The sequence below is a fragment of the Rhipicephalus microplus genome, chromosome 6, assembly GCF_043290135.1.
Source record: "Rhipicephalus microplus isolate Deutch F79 chromosome 6, USDA_Rmic, whole genome shotgun sequence".
Lineage (NCBI taxonomy): Eukaryota > Metazoa > Arthropoda > Arachnida > Ixodida > Ixodidae > Rhipicephalus > Rhipicephalus microplus.
Window position 1 is genome coordinate 111,824,852 of NC_134705.1, and position 15,462 is coordinate 111,840,313.

General features: G+C 44.8%; 1 protein-coding gene across 14 annotated transcripts in view; it reads right to left on the reverse strand.

The window, feature by feature from the left end:
* Positions 1-7,923: 7,923 nt before the first annotated feature.
* LOC119167419 (echinoderm microtubule-associated protein-like 2) overlaps positions 7,924-15,462 on the reverse strand; it is a 218,094-nt gene continuing 210,555 nt past the window's right edge. For all 14 annotated transcript variants that reach the window (XM_075866424.1, XM_075866431.1, XM_075866422.1 and 11 more), the window contains one exon: positions 7,924-14,501. In XM_075866424.1, coding sequence (XP_075722539.1) covers positions 14,376-14,501 — 126 coding nt within the window. In that variant the 3' untranslated portion in view covers positions 7,924-14,375. The remainder of the gene's footprint in view (positions 14,502-15,462) is intronic.

Genomic DNA, 15,462 nt, shown 5'->3' on the forward strand with positions numbered 1-15,462 from the left:
AGATCTAATGAGGAAAAATACCTGGCATTTCGCAGCCTATCCAGAGTGTCATCAATTCTTGGCAGAGGATAAACATCCCGTTTGGTGACGGCATTCAGCTTCCGATAATCAACGCAGAAACGTAGGGTTTGGTCTTTTTTCTTCACAAGAACAACAGGTGACGCCCATGGGCTTGATGAAGGCTGGACTACATCGTCTCTGAGCATTTCTTTAACCTGATTACCTATAGCTTCTCTTTCTCTTGGTGACACTCGGTAGGGGTGCTGGTGTATTGGCCTCACTGACTCGTCGACAATGATGCGATGTTTGGCGACAGGAGTGCGTCGAACCTTAGATGACAACGAGAAACATTCGGCGAATTCCCTTAAAAGACCCTCTATTTGCTCTTTTTCGCTTGGTAGTAGGCCTGGCTCGATGTCGATGGCTGCAAGGACAGACTCCACGTCTTCGAAATCAGAATCATTGGTTTCAAAAGTTCGCAGCTCCGTAACCTGGACGAAATCATTCAGACTGGCGATGACGGTTCTTTTTGCAACATGCTGCACCTCATTTCCAAAGTTTGTGAGTAGAACGTTTGCACATCCGTCACGTAACTTAACAAGGCCTCGTGCCATGCAGATCCCTTTTTGGAGTAGTAAGGCAGTGTTGTTGTCAGCAAATCCTTCGAATTCACTGAATGCTTTGTTGTTTACTGCGACAGATATGCTCGATCTTGGCGGCACCATGACGCCATCATCTGCAATACAAAGGTCATATACGTTTTCTTCCGTTTCAAAGGTAGCAATCGCGTGCCTAGTCGAGAATGAGACGGAAGATTCTCGCAAGTTAATGACAGCGCCATTAGCTCGTAAGAAATTCATGCCGATAATCAAGTCTCTTGAGCATTCCGGCAGCACAATAAAACTGGCGACGTACGTGAAACCCCGTATTCCGATTCTTGCTGTGCATAATCCAGTAGGGTCGATGAGGTGCCCTCCTGCTGTGCGAACTTGTGGTCCCTTCCAAGGAGTCAGCACTTTCTTCAGTATTCTAGAAAGTCCGCTACTCATCACTGAATAATCTGCGCCCGTATCTACCAGTCCGACGACTTCGTAGCCGTCAACGAACACACGTAAATCGGAAGCAACGTTACTATCGAAGCACCGGTTTCTGAATCGGTCGTCGTTCAGAGTCAGCACTGGAGCTTTTTCTGCATTAGCGTCGACAGCGGCCTTGCCTCCACAGGTCGCTGACTCTAGTTTTCCCGACGCGGGCTTGGGGAACGAGACCTTGGGGAGCTTGCTGAAGGTCGGGGGCTAGGCGATCTATACCTCCCCGTTGTCGTTGCCCGAGGTTGGTGTCGTTGGAAGCCACTTGTATTTGACGACTTGACAGGTATTCTTCAATTTCGAAGGGACGTTCACCATTTCGTGGTCGAGGTGCATTAGCAGGAAAACCACGTAGTCCTGCCTGGCGGTAATGGCACGTTCGGTAGAGATGACCAGGCTCCCCACAGTGGTAACACAGCGGTATCCTGTCGGGAGTGCGCCAGACATCGCTCTTCCTTAGTCTCCTCTCTGGCGTTGGCTGCAGGGTACTCGGCGGCATCGGGTACTGCATAGGTGTAGCCGCCGCGACGTCCGCACGTCCTGGAGGTCCTCGTAGTAGCACATCAGCATACGTCATTCTCGTCTTCTGTTGTAGTGGCGGCCCTGGCTGTGCGCTGCTCGAAGGTTCGCGTACCACCTGCCTGATCCTCCTCACGGATCACATCGGCCAGAGACGAAAGCAATGGAGCGTTCTGGTCAAGACGCTGCCTCTGCAGCTCTTCTCGCACAACAGACCGCACCAGCTCGCGTAGCGCTTCCATGCCGTTACCGAAGGCTGGTGGCAACATGTCCAAGGAAGTGACGATCGCATCCCGGTTGTATAACCTTGCTCGCTGTTGTAGCGTCCTTTCCATTGTAGTAGCCTCGGAACGAAACTCGGCGACGGTGCGCGGCGGGCTTCGAATGAGTCCGGCGAAGAGTTCTTGCTTCACGCCTCGCATCAGATGACGCAGCTTCCTGTCTTCGCTCATATTTGAATCCGCTCGGCGGAATAAGCGAGACATGTCTTCCACATACATGGCAACAGTTTCGTTATTGCGCTGATTTCTTGTCTGGGGCGCAGCTTCAGCTCTCTCTTTGCGGTCTGTGTTCGGGAAAGCAGCGAGCAGCTCCCGTCGAAAATCATTCCATGACCGGAAGGTGGCTTCGTGGTTTTCATACCACGTTCGTGCGCTATCTTCCAGTGCGAAGTAAACACTTCCAAGTTTGCGCTCTTCCCCATATCCGTTAGCCTTTGCGACGCGTTCAAAGTGCTCAAGCCAGTCCTCTGCGTCCTCGTAGCTTTCGCCGTGGAAAGGCTTTGGTAGCATTGGCTGGTTTACTACAATGTTGGCTGGAGTGACCTGAGCTGTCATGTCAGTTGCGTACCCGTTCACAGCCGTTGATGTTCCAAGCGAAGTCGATAAAGGTGAAAATTCAGGACCCTCACCACGTAGGCGTCGACTGCAGCGCTGATGAACAGGCGTCAGCTCGTTGGGTCGAAATCGCTGTGGTTCTGGACTGTGCTCCGTCACTCGAGAGGGGCTTGGCATCCTACCCAGCACCTCCACCAGATTTGTAACGCACTCTTCAATAAACTCTTTTAATACGCTAACGTAGGCTGGGCGAACTTGTGCCCGAGAATAATAGCACAGCTAGATTGTCTCGAGGATTCCCTTCTGCCTCTTCTTCTACGTTCTTCTTTTTTCCCAACACGGTTCGCGCGCAGCTGGGTCCCACAGACTCGTGCATCGCAAATCATCTAGAAGGCACAAGTATTTGCTAGCGCGCGTAATTTGAAGCCACATTGTGTCAATATGTAAACAAGAGAGGAGAATTTGCCTACTCAATATGGCCGACTTCCGGCTTCATCGCGGCTTCACAACGAGTGACGTCAGGGCCTTTCCTTACCTTGTCCTTCCTCCGTGGGTGCAGGTGTGCAAGTTTAGTCGGTGTCGCTGCGTCACTAGCGCGCGCGTCACCAGCACGTCACCTCCAGAGGCGAACCAATAGCGCACGAGCGATCCTAACGCTGGCACTGGAGTCCTCCTCGCGCTCTTTCTTTTCCCTCTTTCGTGCGATGCGGGGCCAGCAATCCCAAATACGCTTCCGGGATATTGTGTTTTTACTTTTCTCACTTATTTCAAAAATGTTTATCTGAGGTTTTGTTACCGCACGATTGGAAGCTGGCACGTGTTGTATTCATTCACAAAGGTGGATCGAGAAATGCCGTTGAGAACTACACTCTTTAAAAAAAAAAGGCAGTGCTACTTACTAACTTTGAGGTAGTGAATTGTCACAACATTCACTACCTAAGTAGTAACTGCAGGTAGTAGATCACAAACGTTTACTACCTCAGAAGCAACAAGGGGTAGTAAATGTCTGTGGTCTACTACCTACAGTTACTACTTAGGTAGTGAATGTTGTGACAACAATTTACTACCTCAAAGTTAGTAAGCAGCACTGCCTTTTTTTAAGAGTGTACAAGCCGGTGCACTTGACAAGCTTATTATGTAAACTAATGGTGCACGTAATTACTTCGATCATGTCACATTTAGTGAAAAACAACCCTCTAAGCTGCTGTCATCATGGTTTTCGACAAGATTTGTCATGCTCTACCCAACTATAGTTGAATTTTTCCACGATCTGGCTTCAGCGATAGATAAGACGCAAATAATAGGCATTGCGTATTTCTCGATCCTAGAAAAAGCATTTGATGTAGCTGCGCACGACCTTCTGATCTCGAAACTACTGTCTCACAAGTTTCATGATAGTGATGTCGCATGGGTTAATTGCCTAATTTCTTCATGCAAAGTGGCAGTCTGAGGTGCTCAATGATTTTTCTTCTGCAAATGCTCCAGTGACTTCAGGTGTTCCGCAGAGGTCAGCTCTGGCTTCAGCCCCGTTTTTGCTTTTATGAACGATATCGTAAATCACGACAAATCTTCATTCAGAATGTTTGCGGATGACTCTGTGTTGTGCGGCTGATAAAAGCGTGCAATAGGCCTATAGAGGCGCTACGCCACACGTAGGCTTTCTATCGGCGATGTCAGACTGGCGCACTTTTCGGTGGTCGCCACATCGCCTCCATTCTTTGCCAGTGCTTATGCTGCGGTAATCGTGTGGAAGTCAGAATAATTTATCAGGCGATTCCGTGCTTTTGCAGCGGCGCAAATGTACAGACGGGTCCACTGTTAAAGGGAACACCTGCGTGAGCAGCACGTTTAGATTTCGCTATTTTACGGAAGCACGGCGGATTAGATATGCATAAGGCTACTGATGGTTGAAAGTTCCGAGTGCTTTTTGCAGACTATTGACTTGCATGAAGATTCTATCTTAATCCACTTGCTATTAGAGGGCCAGGAATATTTATGATGTGCATTCGAGTATTCCTTTTAACAGTGGACCATACTGTACAAGATGGCGATCATCACGTAATATCCGCTCATATGCGTGCTGTCAACATTACTTTCGGTTCCAAAGCCACCTTGTAGTGCAGTAATGGCGCGAATCGGACAAAACATACCCTTTTGGAGCAGTATGGCGCAGTAATTTTCAGTTGGCGCAGGTTTCCCACAACTGCAGGATATTTATCGCGTTCAACTCTTAAAGGCAAAGCTTAGGCCCCCCCCCCCCTCCTACCATCACCGCCGAAGCTCCCTGCAACATAAACGCGGCGCCGGCGCAAAAAGACAATGAACGAAACAATTTATCAATGCGAAACCCCTGTGCGGGCGCTAGACCAGCGCGCCGAGCAACAAAAATCTCAGCATGTTCACGGAGTGAATGATGATGAGTGGGGCGAAGCGTCCATCCATCCATCCGTCCGTGCATGCGTCCATCCATCCGATCGCGTTCGAGAATGCAAACGGCACGCGGGTAACACCGACGAGACGTGAGCCAAGGAAGCCGAGCGCAAGCGTCTCTAACGCGCCCGCCGCTCTGCTTCGTCCATACCCCACCAACGATCCGCCACGTACGGCGACTAGGAGACTGAGAGGCACTCATTGGCAAAGCGCGCGCAGCAACCAATCGGAGAGTAGCGACAGAGCAACGCCATCTAGGAAATGAGACGAGAAATAGTCTTCCTCGTCTCTTCTTCTCTCAGTTACGCGTGACTAGTCACAAGGTTAAACTAGAGATAGTGTACATGCTACCTTTAGGTGTATGCTCCCGTGAGCATATACAGCAACTCTAGGTTGCACTATAAAGAGGAAGTCTAGGTTAGACTATAAAAATCGGTACGCGCTTCCGACAGGAAGCACGCGCACTGGGGTGCCTCGATGCGGTCGTTCGCCTCCGCTCCGTTAATCGAGGCACTCTAATCGTCATCCCTTCCCCCTCCCCTCAAACCGGCGAACATGCGAAACCATCGCTGTGCCCTGTCGTCCACACAGTGGTTGGCCTCTTGGCACGCGCTGCGCTGCGCGCGCCGTACACTCACTCGCTCGGTCGTTCCCGCCTCCGAGCACAGCAAACGCTTCCCTCACCATATACAGCCTTCTTGAAAGCTGGCAGAGAGATCAGGCGCATACTCGTTTGCGTCCTATTTTATAGGGAGCTTCGCTCATCGGTTATATTTGTAAACGGAACTGCTAGTTTTCAAAGGCTAGTCTTTCTTCGGATAGTTCAACGCAGAAAATGTCTTTCTGTGTGTCTGTCACACGATTCAGTCACCCGGCTAAAGTTTAAGCGCTTGCTGAACACCTAGGACTCGCTTGCTGCATTCCGTGCCGACCGGTTGTGCCTTCGCGATCTCCGACGTCAGCGTAGATCTGGCCGGCTGGGCTCGCCCTACGTCATCTCCTGACGCCGACGACCTTCGACGACAGTGTAGCTCTGACCAACTGCACTTGCTCTACGCCATCTACTGACGCCGACAAGAGCTCTCGCAAGTGGTGCCTCGTCCTCGGACTCCTGTGACTGTGTTCCCATCTTTCCTATCTCTCCTATCCCCTCGATTTGTAGTCGTTCTCTCTGGCTTACCACCTCAGGCCACTTCCTCTTTCCTACACCTTTATCCCTACCCTTTTAATCCCTCCTCACCCCCATCCCTTGTGAGCTACTGTTGAGGTGTCACTCGCTGAAGCAGACAGCTACGGGGCTCACTTTTCTCTTCCTTTCTCTCTTAAGAACCACTTAGTAGTGAACGCCTAGCCATCTTGAACAGATGGCTGCGTTCTTACTTGTGAACAATGTCGATTGAACAATGAATATTACCCACATCTCTCGCGCAACATCGATACATATTAAGTGGTGTGTTCCTTTACTAGAAAATACTAGATACCCAATTTTAAGACCCTAGTGTTTCTTAGGTTGCGCTGAAAATGCGGCATTATGCCAGAGAAAGCCCTCTGCCAACAATACGGTGCTGCCACCTGGCATTGGCCCTGGGTTCCCTACAAGCTTACGTTTCTCCGCACCACTGCTACACACCTCACACAGCGCAAAAACGCAGCGCCTTCTCTAGTTTATCAACGCAGAGGAGGCGCTGTCTGGACCAGGCAAAACGAATTTCCGTTTGCCTGGTCCTTGGAATTTCCGTTTGCCTGGCGCTTGGAAGGCGAAGACTATTGTCACTTTGACATTCGCAGTGAAGCATGCTGACAAGCTGCCAATTTTCAAAAATGATAGTGTTTTTTGGGATACTTCAATGCAGTAATTTGTCTGCTGTTCTGTCTGTGACATGATTCAGACACCTGGCCAATGTTTTAACACTTGTTTACTGCCCAGCCATTTTGAACTGGTAGCTGTGTTCATACTTGTGAACATTGTCGATCAAAAAGCAAATGTTATGCATATCTGAGGTGGAACATCAGTATTAGGTGATCACTAACAAGTTTCTTTGCTAGAAAATACATAGAGATAAGTAAGTCTGATGATCCTAGTGTTTCTTAGGTTGCGCTGAATATGCGACTATACACGAAAGAAGGCTGGCAGAAGGGAAAACTTTCGACGATATTTGCAGCAAAGCATGCAGTTAAGGGGGCTTTTTTTTCTGTGTTTTTCTACCCTGGCAAAGGCTTGAGGGCGTACTTATGCAGTTGCCATTAGAATTACTGCATATGTTACCTGTATATACAGTAACTCTAGTTGCCATTGTATATGCTTGGGAAAGGCGAAATTATTCTCATTGGTTGGGGATGTGGTATGAGGGTGCACCCACGCAGTTGCCATCGTGTCTAAAACTCGCGTTCCAGCTCTGGAACGCTAATTAGGTCATGCGTTCAAACCCAAACAATGAGATGTGGCAACGCAAAATGACAAAATGATCTCAAGAAAAGGTCAGAGCCCCATGTCGGAAACAGCTGGTCACCGACAAGCCCACCAATGAGGAGGCATCAACTGCAAAGGGGAACATGAAAATTAGTATGCGAGTGAAACACCTTCGAGCTAGGGCCGCATTTCGAAACCCAACTGACGCCTGTTTTTTTTCACGTACGACAACGCAGCCACCAAAATCTGTAACTCTTAACTATACAGCAACAAATATATTTCGTAGTTTCCTGTTTCCGAACTTTACACAATGGCCATTTGGATTCATAGGATGAACACATAAACCAGTGCATTTTTTTCACTATATATTCTAATATAAGAAATCAATGATCAATGAATTCATATGCCCTTGGCATCTGCTTTTAGAAACAACCAATAAACATACACCAAACTAGATGTCGCTACTACAAATCTGGTTTAGACATCTAGAAAACAGCCATGCGAGGTGTGGGGTTCTGCAGCACGTTCCACAGACGTTCACGTCAGAAATCCTGATGACCGCAGACATGGCTTTGTAGGGGACATACGAAAGATATTTGTGGTAACTCAAAAGAAAGAATAACGAATCGGCGAAAAAGCATAGAAGATGTGCACTTTTATTAGTTATTTACAGAGAGAGAAGCAAAGATGGCAGCTTTCACTCAAAGCAGATACATAATAAATATCGCCAGTCCATGGCGGTCACACTTCAATCGTGGCTCCAAATCCACACGAGGCTCGGAGGATCATCCGTGTTGGCAAAGAATATATGGACGACGCGTTATGCAGGATGAATGCCTTGCTGCGCACAGAAAAACTTTTCGTCATATTGCGGCAGCCCTCGTGTGCGACAATAACTTTCACCGCTCCGAGCTCAAAGACATTTCAGGGTGCACAATGATGCTCCTGTTGTATATATTATTGCTACCGGTTATTTGCAAGTGCTATGTATTCAACCTAAAAAAAAATTAAAAAGTAACATTATGATGGTGATGTGCCCGACACACTGGCATGTGCGTACGAAAACGAAAACTGTCTGCGCACCATGCTAATGTATGCAGTGAGCTGTGAATGGTAGTTTCACTTTGCAATGAGTTGACACATGCTCACAAAATGGACATAAAATGGATCTTCATAATTTCTCATGTTTTTGCATTATCTGCACGAAAATGATGAGCCTAACGGCATTTCTTTCTCTTTAGAAGTAATAGCGAAACTATACAGAACAACAATAATGGGAGAGTTCGGTTAGGAAACATTCGCAGACACTGTGAAAGTGTGCATAGGTTTGCGATGCTCCCAGAAATAGTGCAAAATATAAGACAACACTGAAGAAAACTTTTTGACACAATTTTACAAACTCTTCTATAATAGCTTTAAAAAAACTTGTAGAATTGGATTATGAATATGTTGATCACTGACTCACAGTGATAGACAATTAAATTCAGTGAGATGCTGTGTGAATCGCTCAAAACTCAAGAGATGTCTGTAAAACTTTCTTTCCTACTTCAAGAAAAACTGTCACACTAACTCTTTATATACACTTTTAAGCAGTTCAAACTAACTGTACGATAGAAAGCTACTCTTGTCACAAACTTCAGAATTTCCTTCCTTGATTCCAGCTCTCGTTCAACCCTCAGACAAAAAAAAAAGAATATTACAATATTATGGTGTCGCAATAGCCTTTGTACGCACACCTTAAATCTACAGAAGTAAAGAAAAAAAAAAGACACTGCGATGAAGGGAATGCACTTGGGCCTACACATTTCTAAACCTGACCAAGGATCACACCCCCACAATTGTAGCAAGCCATAATGTACGCAGTTAACTCCGCACCTTCGCTCGTACCACATAGGCGTGAAAAAAAATATATCGGAGGCTACAGTGACATTGTGACAGATGAAATGATTGGCCGCAAGCAGCCTTCACATGACCTCTCTTCTCTCGTGTGCTGTACATAACTTGTGCTGCATGTTACATCATACATGTGGACTGTGTCTCGAGACATTCATGTGAAGATGCCAGTTATGGACATGACTCACAGTTGAGTTACACGTTATCGAAAAAGAGAAACACTTCAGTGGACGATGTGGTGCAATTCAGGCGACTGTGCGCTCGGGATGCTTCGAGCTGCAACGTTGAGCAACGAGCTGCTGAAGCACTTGATGTGAAAAAGACCCTCTTTCTCAAAAAGATCAAGAAATAAAATGACCTCAGAGAAAAACTACACTCCACATGCATAATTGCATTCAATAATAACGTTTAAAAGCTACCAAAGCAGTTAGCCTGACAGTGTTTGCATCTCAAGATTAACGAATGCCACTAACGCTTTTACGTTGTTGGGCTGCACGGTAGTTAGCATTAATAAAGTACTGACTGTAGTTCAGTAAAACGCCTCGACTTGCTCTGTAGGAAGGTCTCCGATTACAAAACTTCACGCAGTGTCATGGGCTGATAAGCACCTCTGCCTTTTTGCCTACAGAAAGAGTCCACATTCAATTATATCCAATTATTATCTCCTCCTCGCATTTTAGAATTTCAATTTGGAGGTTTGTTCACGCACGACTCACTCGTTATGCATACGTATTCCTCCACCCATTCAGCACATATGAGAGGTACAATACAGCTGAGTGCATTTTTGAATGCAGCAGGAAGTGTTCTGCAAGTACCCTGAACATACAATAACGGACACAATATAATTATTCAAAACGCCCTCCATGTGTACAATCCTCCTTGTACAATCCTAAACCCTCCACATGTACAATCACAAACATGCTTCGCACGCTCACACGCACAGTTCTACACAAAACCTCTCAACTGTCTGGTGAACATCAGTATAGTCACAAGAATGCTTCTTCAATACAATTTTAAAGCAGAAAAATAAACAGCTGCACCCTGCAGGAATTTATTTTTGAGGACCAGTGTTAACTGCATCCTCTAAAATTTTGAAAAAAGCCTTCCTGATTTGTTAGTTGGCAAGTGTGGAGACGTACCAATTTTACAAAACTTGAGATATACCTTTACAGGTAAACAACTACACAATTACGTGCACTTATGATGCTATGAAATAAAAGAGCGATACATAATTGTAAAAAATGAAAAACACTAGGCATATAAATCGGACAACAGTCATAACGCACTGCGCAACACAAAACAACCAAGTATTTCATAAAACATCGCAACAAATGTAAATACCGCTAAAAAAAAAACAACATTCTTCAACTTCAAAGAGTAAGCGTAGAACCTTAAACAGCTGCAAACTTATAATTCACTGTCGAAGCAATAAAAAATAACAGCAGACGCAAGACACATGCGAGTTAATTAGAGCATATCATTTACACCGCGTAATACACCGCCTCGTACTCGGCACTTATTCTTTGACCAGTTGGACAAACAATATCTTATGTGACGATGAACTGACGTTACAGATGTCTATTCAATGTGGACCGGCAAGTAACAGACCTGCTGCCAGAAATGGTTTGACCATAGCTTACCAGTGAATCACGTCAAAAAAGTATGTACGCATTTGAAAAACACTAACAAACACCGGTATACAAGCACGTGTGATGCACTTTGCCGTAGAAAAGCTCACAGAGTATTGCTCGATTCGCCTCGCATGCATTTAGACCAGCCTGTTTTGATTGAAGGAACAAATAAATTTGGACAGCTGTGCATGGGCATGCAATGCAATTAATGAATACACCAGGATTGTAACCTACTTGAGTTGATTATAATTAAAGCATAACAACAATGTAACCTTTCTTCATGCCATGGGGGCTGAGCTGTCGAATTGCAATTAAACTTTGAAGCAATCTCGCTGTACATGCTACACAACGTCTGCCAAGAGCAGCGGGAATCAAAATAACAAGAAAAACAAAGTCCATGAAAAAGGCTTTCTGGCAAACATTTTGTTTCAGACAACTTCAATCACGCTACTTAGAGGAGTCAGTACTCGGGGTATACACAATCTGAATGTAGTAAAATAAATGCGACACGTTTAGCAAGAAATACCTGTTCCACATTCCGTACATGTCAACAATAAAAATCTCTGATGATCTGAATGATTTCCACACTCCTAGCTATATACTCAAACAGCCTCGTTAAAAAAATCTGCACAAAAAAAATACAAACACCGAAAAATCAGCAACATAACTTCACTCATTTCAGGCCTCAGAACAACTTCTATAAAAACGCTAGAAAAATAGCTTGAGTGTACTCATTCTCCTACTAAGCCAAACAAGCAAGAAAATTCAAAGACACCTCATCACAAAAAATATTTTGATATTGCCAAAATGTTTCGCTAAAGATATTAAAGCACTAGTGGGTAGTGAAGACACAGGCTTAGCTGAAAAAATATGAATATAGTGATCCAGTACTATCACTATAATAAGAAATTACTGCAATACAGGAGTGTACAGTTATTAGCAGCAAGTCAAATATTTTCTAATGTAGCCGCAATTATCATAACTTGTACTGAAAGTGTCTGCTGCTTGACTATACAGACATGAAAGATGAATATCTTACCAAAAATTTAACCGAAGTGAATGCTTCTTGTGCATACCCTCGCAGCTTTTGTGCAATGCTTGATTGTGGCACTAAAAATGCTGTTCCAACATATCACTCAAAGCTTCCACCGGGAATAAATCTGTGCCATCAATACAATCTATCCGTCAAATATGTAGCAAAGCGCCCGCAAGTTACAAACACAACATGCAGGGTGTGAGAAACACTGCGCACCGACGCGCTACACACAGGTGAACCACTTTTTCAACTAAACCGTGATATGTCCGTGTCACACACAAAAATGATTCACACTGATTGTGACAGTGTTGCAATAGCTAACACAACAAACACTTTGCATACCTGATGTCCCTGAATTTTTTTTCAGCCAGACAGCAAATAAGAAGCGCCATAATTACGGCACCACAGCTGCAATGGTAACCACCGGAACTGTGCAGAGCAATCTACGCACATCTAACGCACGTATTGCAGACTCTGAGAAAGCGGTCTCAACCTGAATCGTCATAAACACTTTCTCATGCCTCCCCTTTTGCCGTTAATCCCACGTCTTTTTTTTTTTTTTTTTTTTGACGTATATATCACACACTGAGCTCAAGTCAACAGGCACACTCCAAGTCGAAAATAGACTGCGGTGCAACGTTGCCGACGTGGATGGCTTTACAAAGCATCTGTGTCATCTCATACAGCAACGTCTCCAATTTGAAGGGTCAGATCACAGTCCTTCCTCCCTCCCACTAAAACTGCAGACCACAAAAATGTCGATAGCCAAATCCAAAGCCAACAGAAGCTTTCTTTTATGGCAGTTTCTCGAAATCTACAACATTGCTGTACCAAGCAATGGAAATTAATGAACAGGGCAAGAGATGCAGCGAGAGCAGACAAAGTAATTCGTATTAAACTTTGCCCCATGAAGTGCCAAAATTTGAAAGTATCACACAATCAAAGCTTCGTAAAGCTACACGTCTTCCAGCGTATCATAACACCACGCATGAAAGGAGAGAGGCTGGTTGAATTAAAATTGCACAAATATGTCATTGCTGGCTCCAAACAAATGACCAATTGAGAAAAAATGTAAAGCACAGTCAGATGAAAGTTATATATAATATCATTAGACCTAGATGCATCCTTGAAAAATGTAGTCACTTAAAAACAGCTACGCATAATGAAGAAAGTACACACTATTGAAAGAGAGCCTTCACTTATGAAACACAAGCCAGACCTGCCCATCAAAAGAAAGAAAAAGTGAACTATGCTAACCCACACAGAGCAAAGCATGCGAAAACTTCGCATAGTCCTGGTAGCCGAGGCATGTATTCAGCACCATGCTTAGATCAGCATGAAGCGATCAGATGATGATTCTCAGGTGATAAGTGATAGATGATTAGTGATCATCACAATCACATTTCACTGTCTTTATGCTTAGATTTGATTAAAAAAGAAGAAATAAAACTTTGGACACAATTAGCAGAGGAACTTAAACAGACGGTCTGGAACAACGATGCATGGCGATGCGATTGCCAGGTAACAATCTCGTCAAACTTAGAACGAAACGGGAAATCATGCTCGAATGCAGATGGGACGAGGCATGTTGAAAAATGAACTCACAAACAAAAAACATGCAACTTTAACTGCGATTGGAAACACACTTTACAATGATCCAGTGGGCAGTGTGCAGTTAAATCCTGACAATGATACATTGACGCTCCGTTACAAACAACCACAGCTGCACAAAAGGTAAAACAACTGGGTCTACCTCTTCTTGCCAGAACAGACGACAGTTGCGGTCGATGCTTACGACTGCATATCGAGCGTCGATATAACGATTACAAAAAAAAAGTGTTGTCACAATCACTGAAGTAGCTAAAAACAACTCCACTGACGATTACCACCATTCACCGGATCAGCATACAGATATAATTTTTCCAAATGCACCTACGTTTGCTTTTGTATAAAAAGCTGAGCTGTGCATTGACGTCTAATAACTGAAGAAACAACTGTTTGCACTAGCAGCCTGTAACGTGTATAAGCTAATTTCACTCGGAACCAGCAATCAGTGGCAGCGGGAGATAAAAAAAAGACTACTTTTTCAGTCGTAAATTTTGAGGCACATTTGCGCGGTTCTTGCACGGTAAGCTTCTCAAAGCACCCTTGCACGTTCGCCTACACTGACTGCCGACCCAATTGCAGACCCAAGGCACACGATGCAAAAGGCGGTCACGACAACACTCCAACGACTGACAATCACAGGCTGTGAACATACACATGACAACCGAAGCGCCTTTTGTAGCCACCCTTGGAACGCTCTTTGGGCCACCATCAACATCTTTTTTTGCCAATGGAAAATTCCGATGCGCCGACACCTTGGAACACTGGTCAGCACAATCTACACGAGCAAAATCTTTCGAAATAGCTCTTTGTCACTTTTCACATGTCGTACTGCGTCGTCCTGGATGCAGAGTCGCAACTCCTTGTCACGTGACTTTGAAGCGTGGGGCACGACAACCCCTTTTCCTTTTTGTGCAAGCTGCTATTTCAGACGACGGCCCACTGGAGAACGGCACAGTCCCGCCCACCCAGGGAGATGAGCCGGTTGTCGTCGGGGAGGAAGTCCACCGCCGTCACGTGACTGCTGTGGCCGCCGTACATGTGGCTCAGGCACTGGGTCAGGATAGAAGTGGTGCAATGGAATTTCAGTAATTCTTTACCCCTACACCTCTCGCAAGGGAAACTTAGCACATCCTCTACCATAGATTAGGCAAGGTCACTCGGTAAAACAACACATCATTCTCCCCAAAAACTATCGGAGGGAATCCAGGTGCTCAATCCCCTTATTTCATGCACAAGCGGTGATACAGTACCATAATGTTTTCTATTGTAATACCAAAAACAAAAGTGAGCGGAAGCCACGCAGGAAAGTTAATGTTTTTTTTCAAATGAACTCTTTTATGTTCTCAAATAAAAATGGCATATTTTAATGCATTTCTTGTGTTTACTAAAGGTATCCTAAAGTGAAACAGTGAGACACTTTAGACAGACGAATTATATTTTCAGGACTCTATTGTCAATTATTTTACCATGATAGGGACTTTCAGAACTCGATTGTCAATAATTTTACCACGATAGATTAATTACTAAAACTAAGAAATGAAGTCAGAGTTTAATGACCGAACTGCGGGAACTTCAGCAACTGGACATCTGCGTGACGTTACAAATTTAAGATTCTTTTTGCATATTTTGGACACATTGGTTCATGGTTCAATGAAATTTTGAAATTCCTACGTTAATAAAGCTTTGTGCCTCTTAGAACGCAACGCAAACCCATTTTCGAGAAAATCGATCACGCAGGCCCCAGCAGACACCGTCAAAGTCTGTGACTGGACAAGCTAGTGTGGGAACTTCACGGCAGCGTTGCGAGCTGCATTTTTTTTTTTTTTCACATTAGCTCGCTTACCAAGCACCTTCTCGCAGAAAAAAGTGGTACTTGCAGTATTGCCAAACTGCAATTCACTACTACAAGAAAAATCTTTTTTCTATTTAGCACCCTTTATTGTGCTAATTCCGTTAAGAAATGCACAAGAAATATAGGTAACCTTAGAATGTTTTACAGAGCTTTCATAAT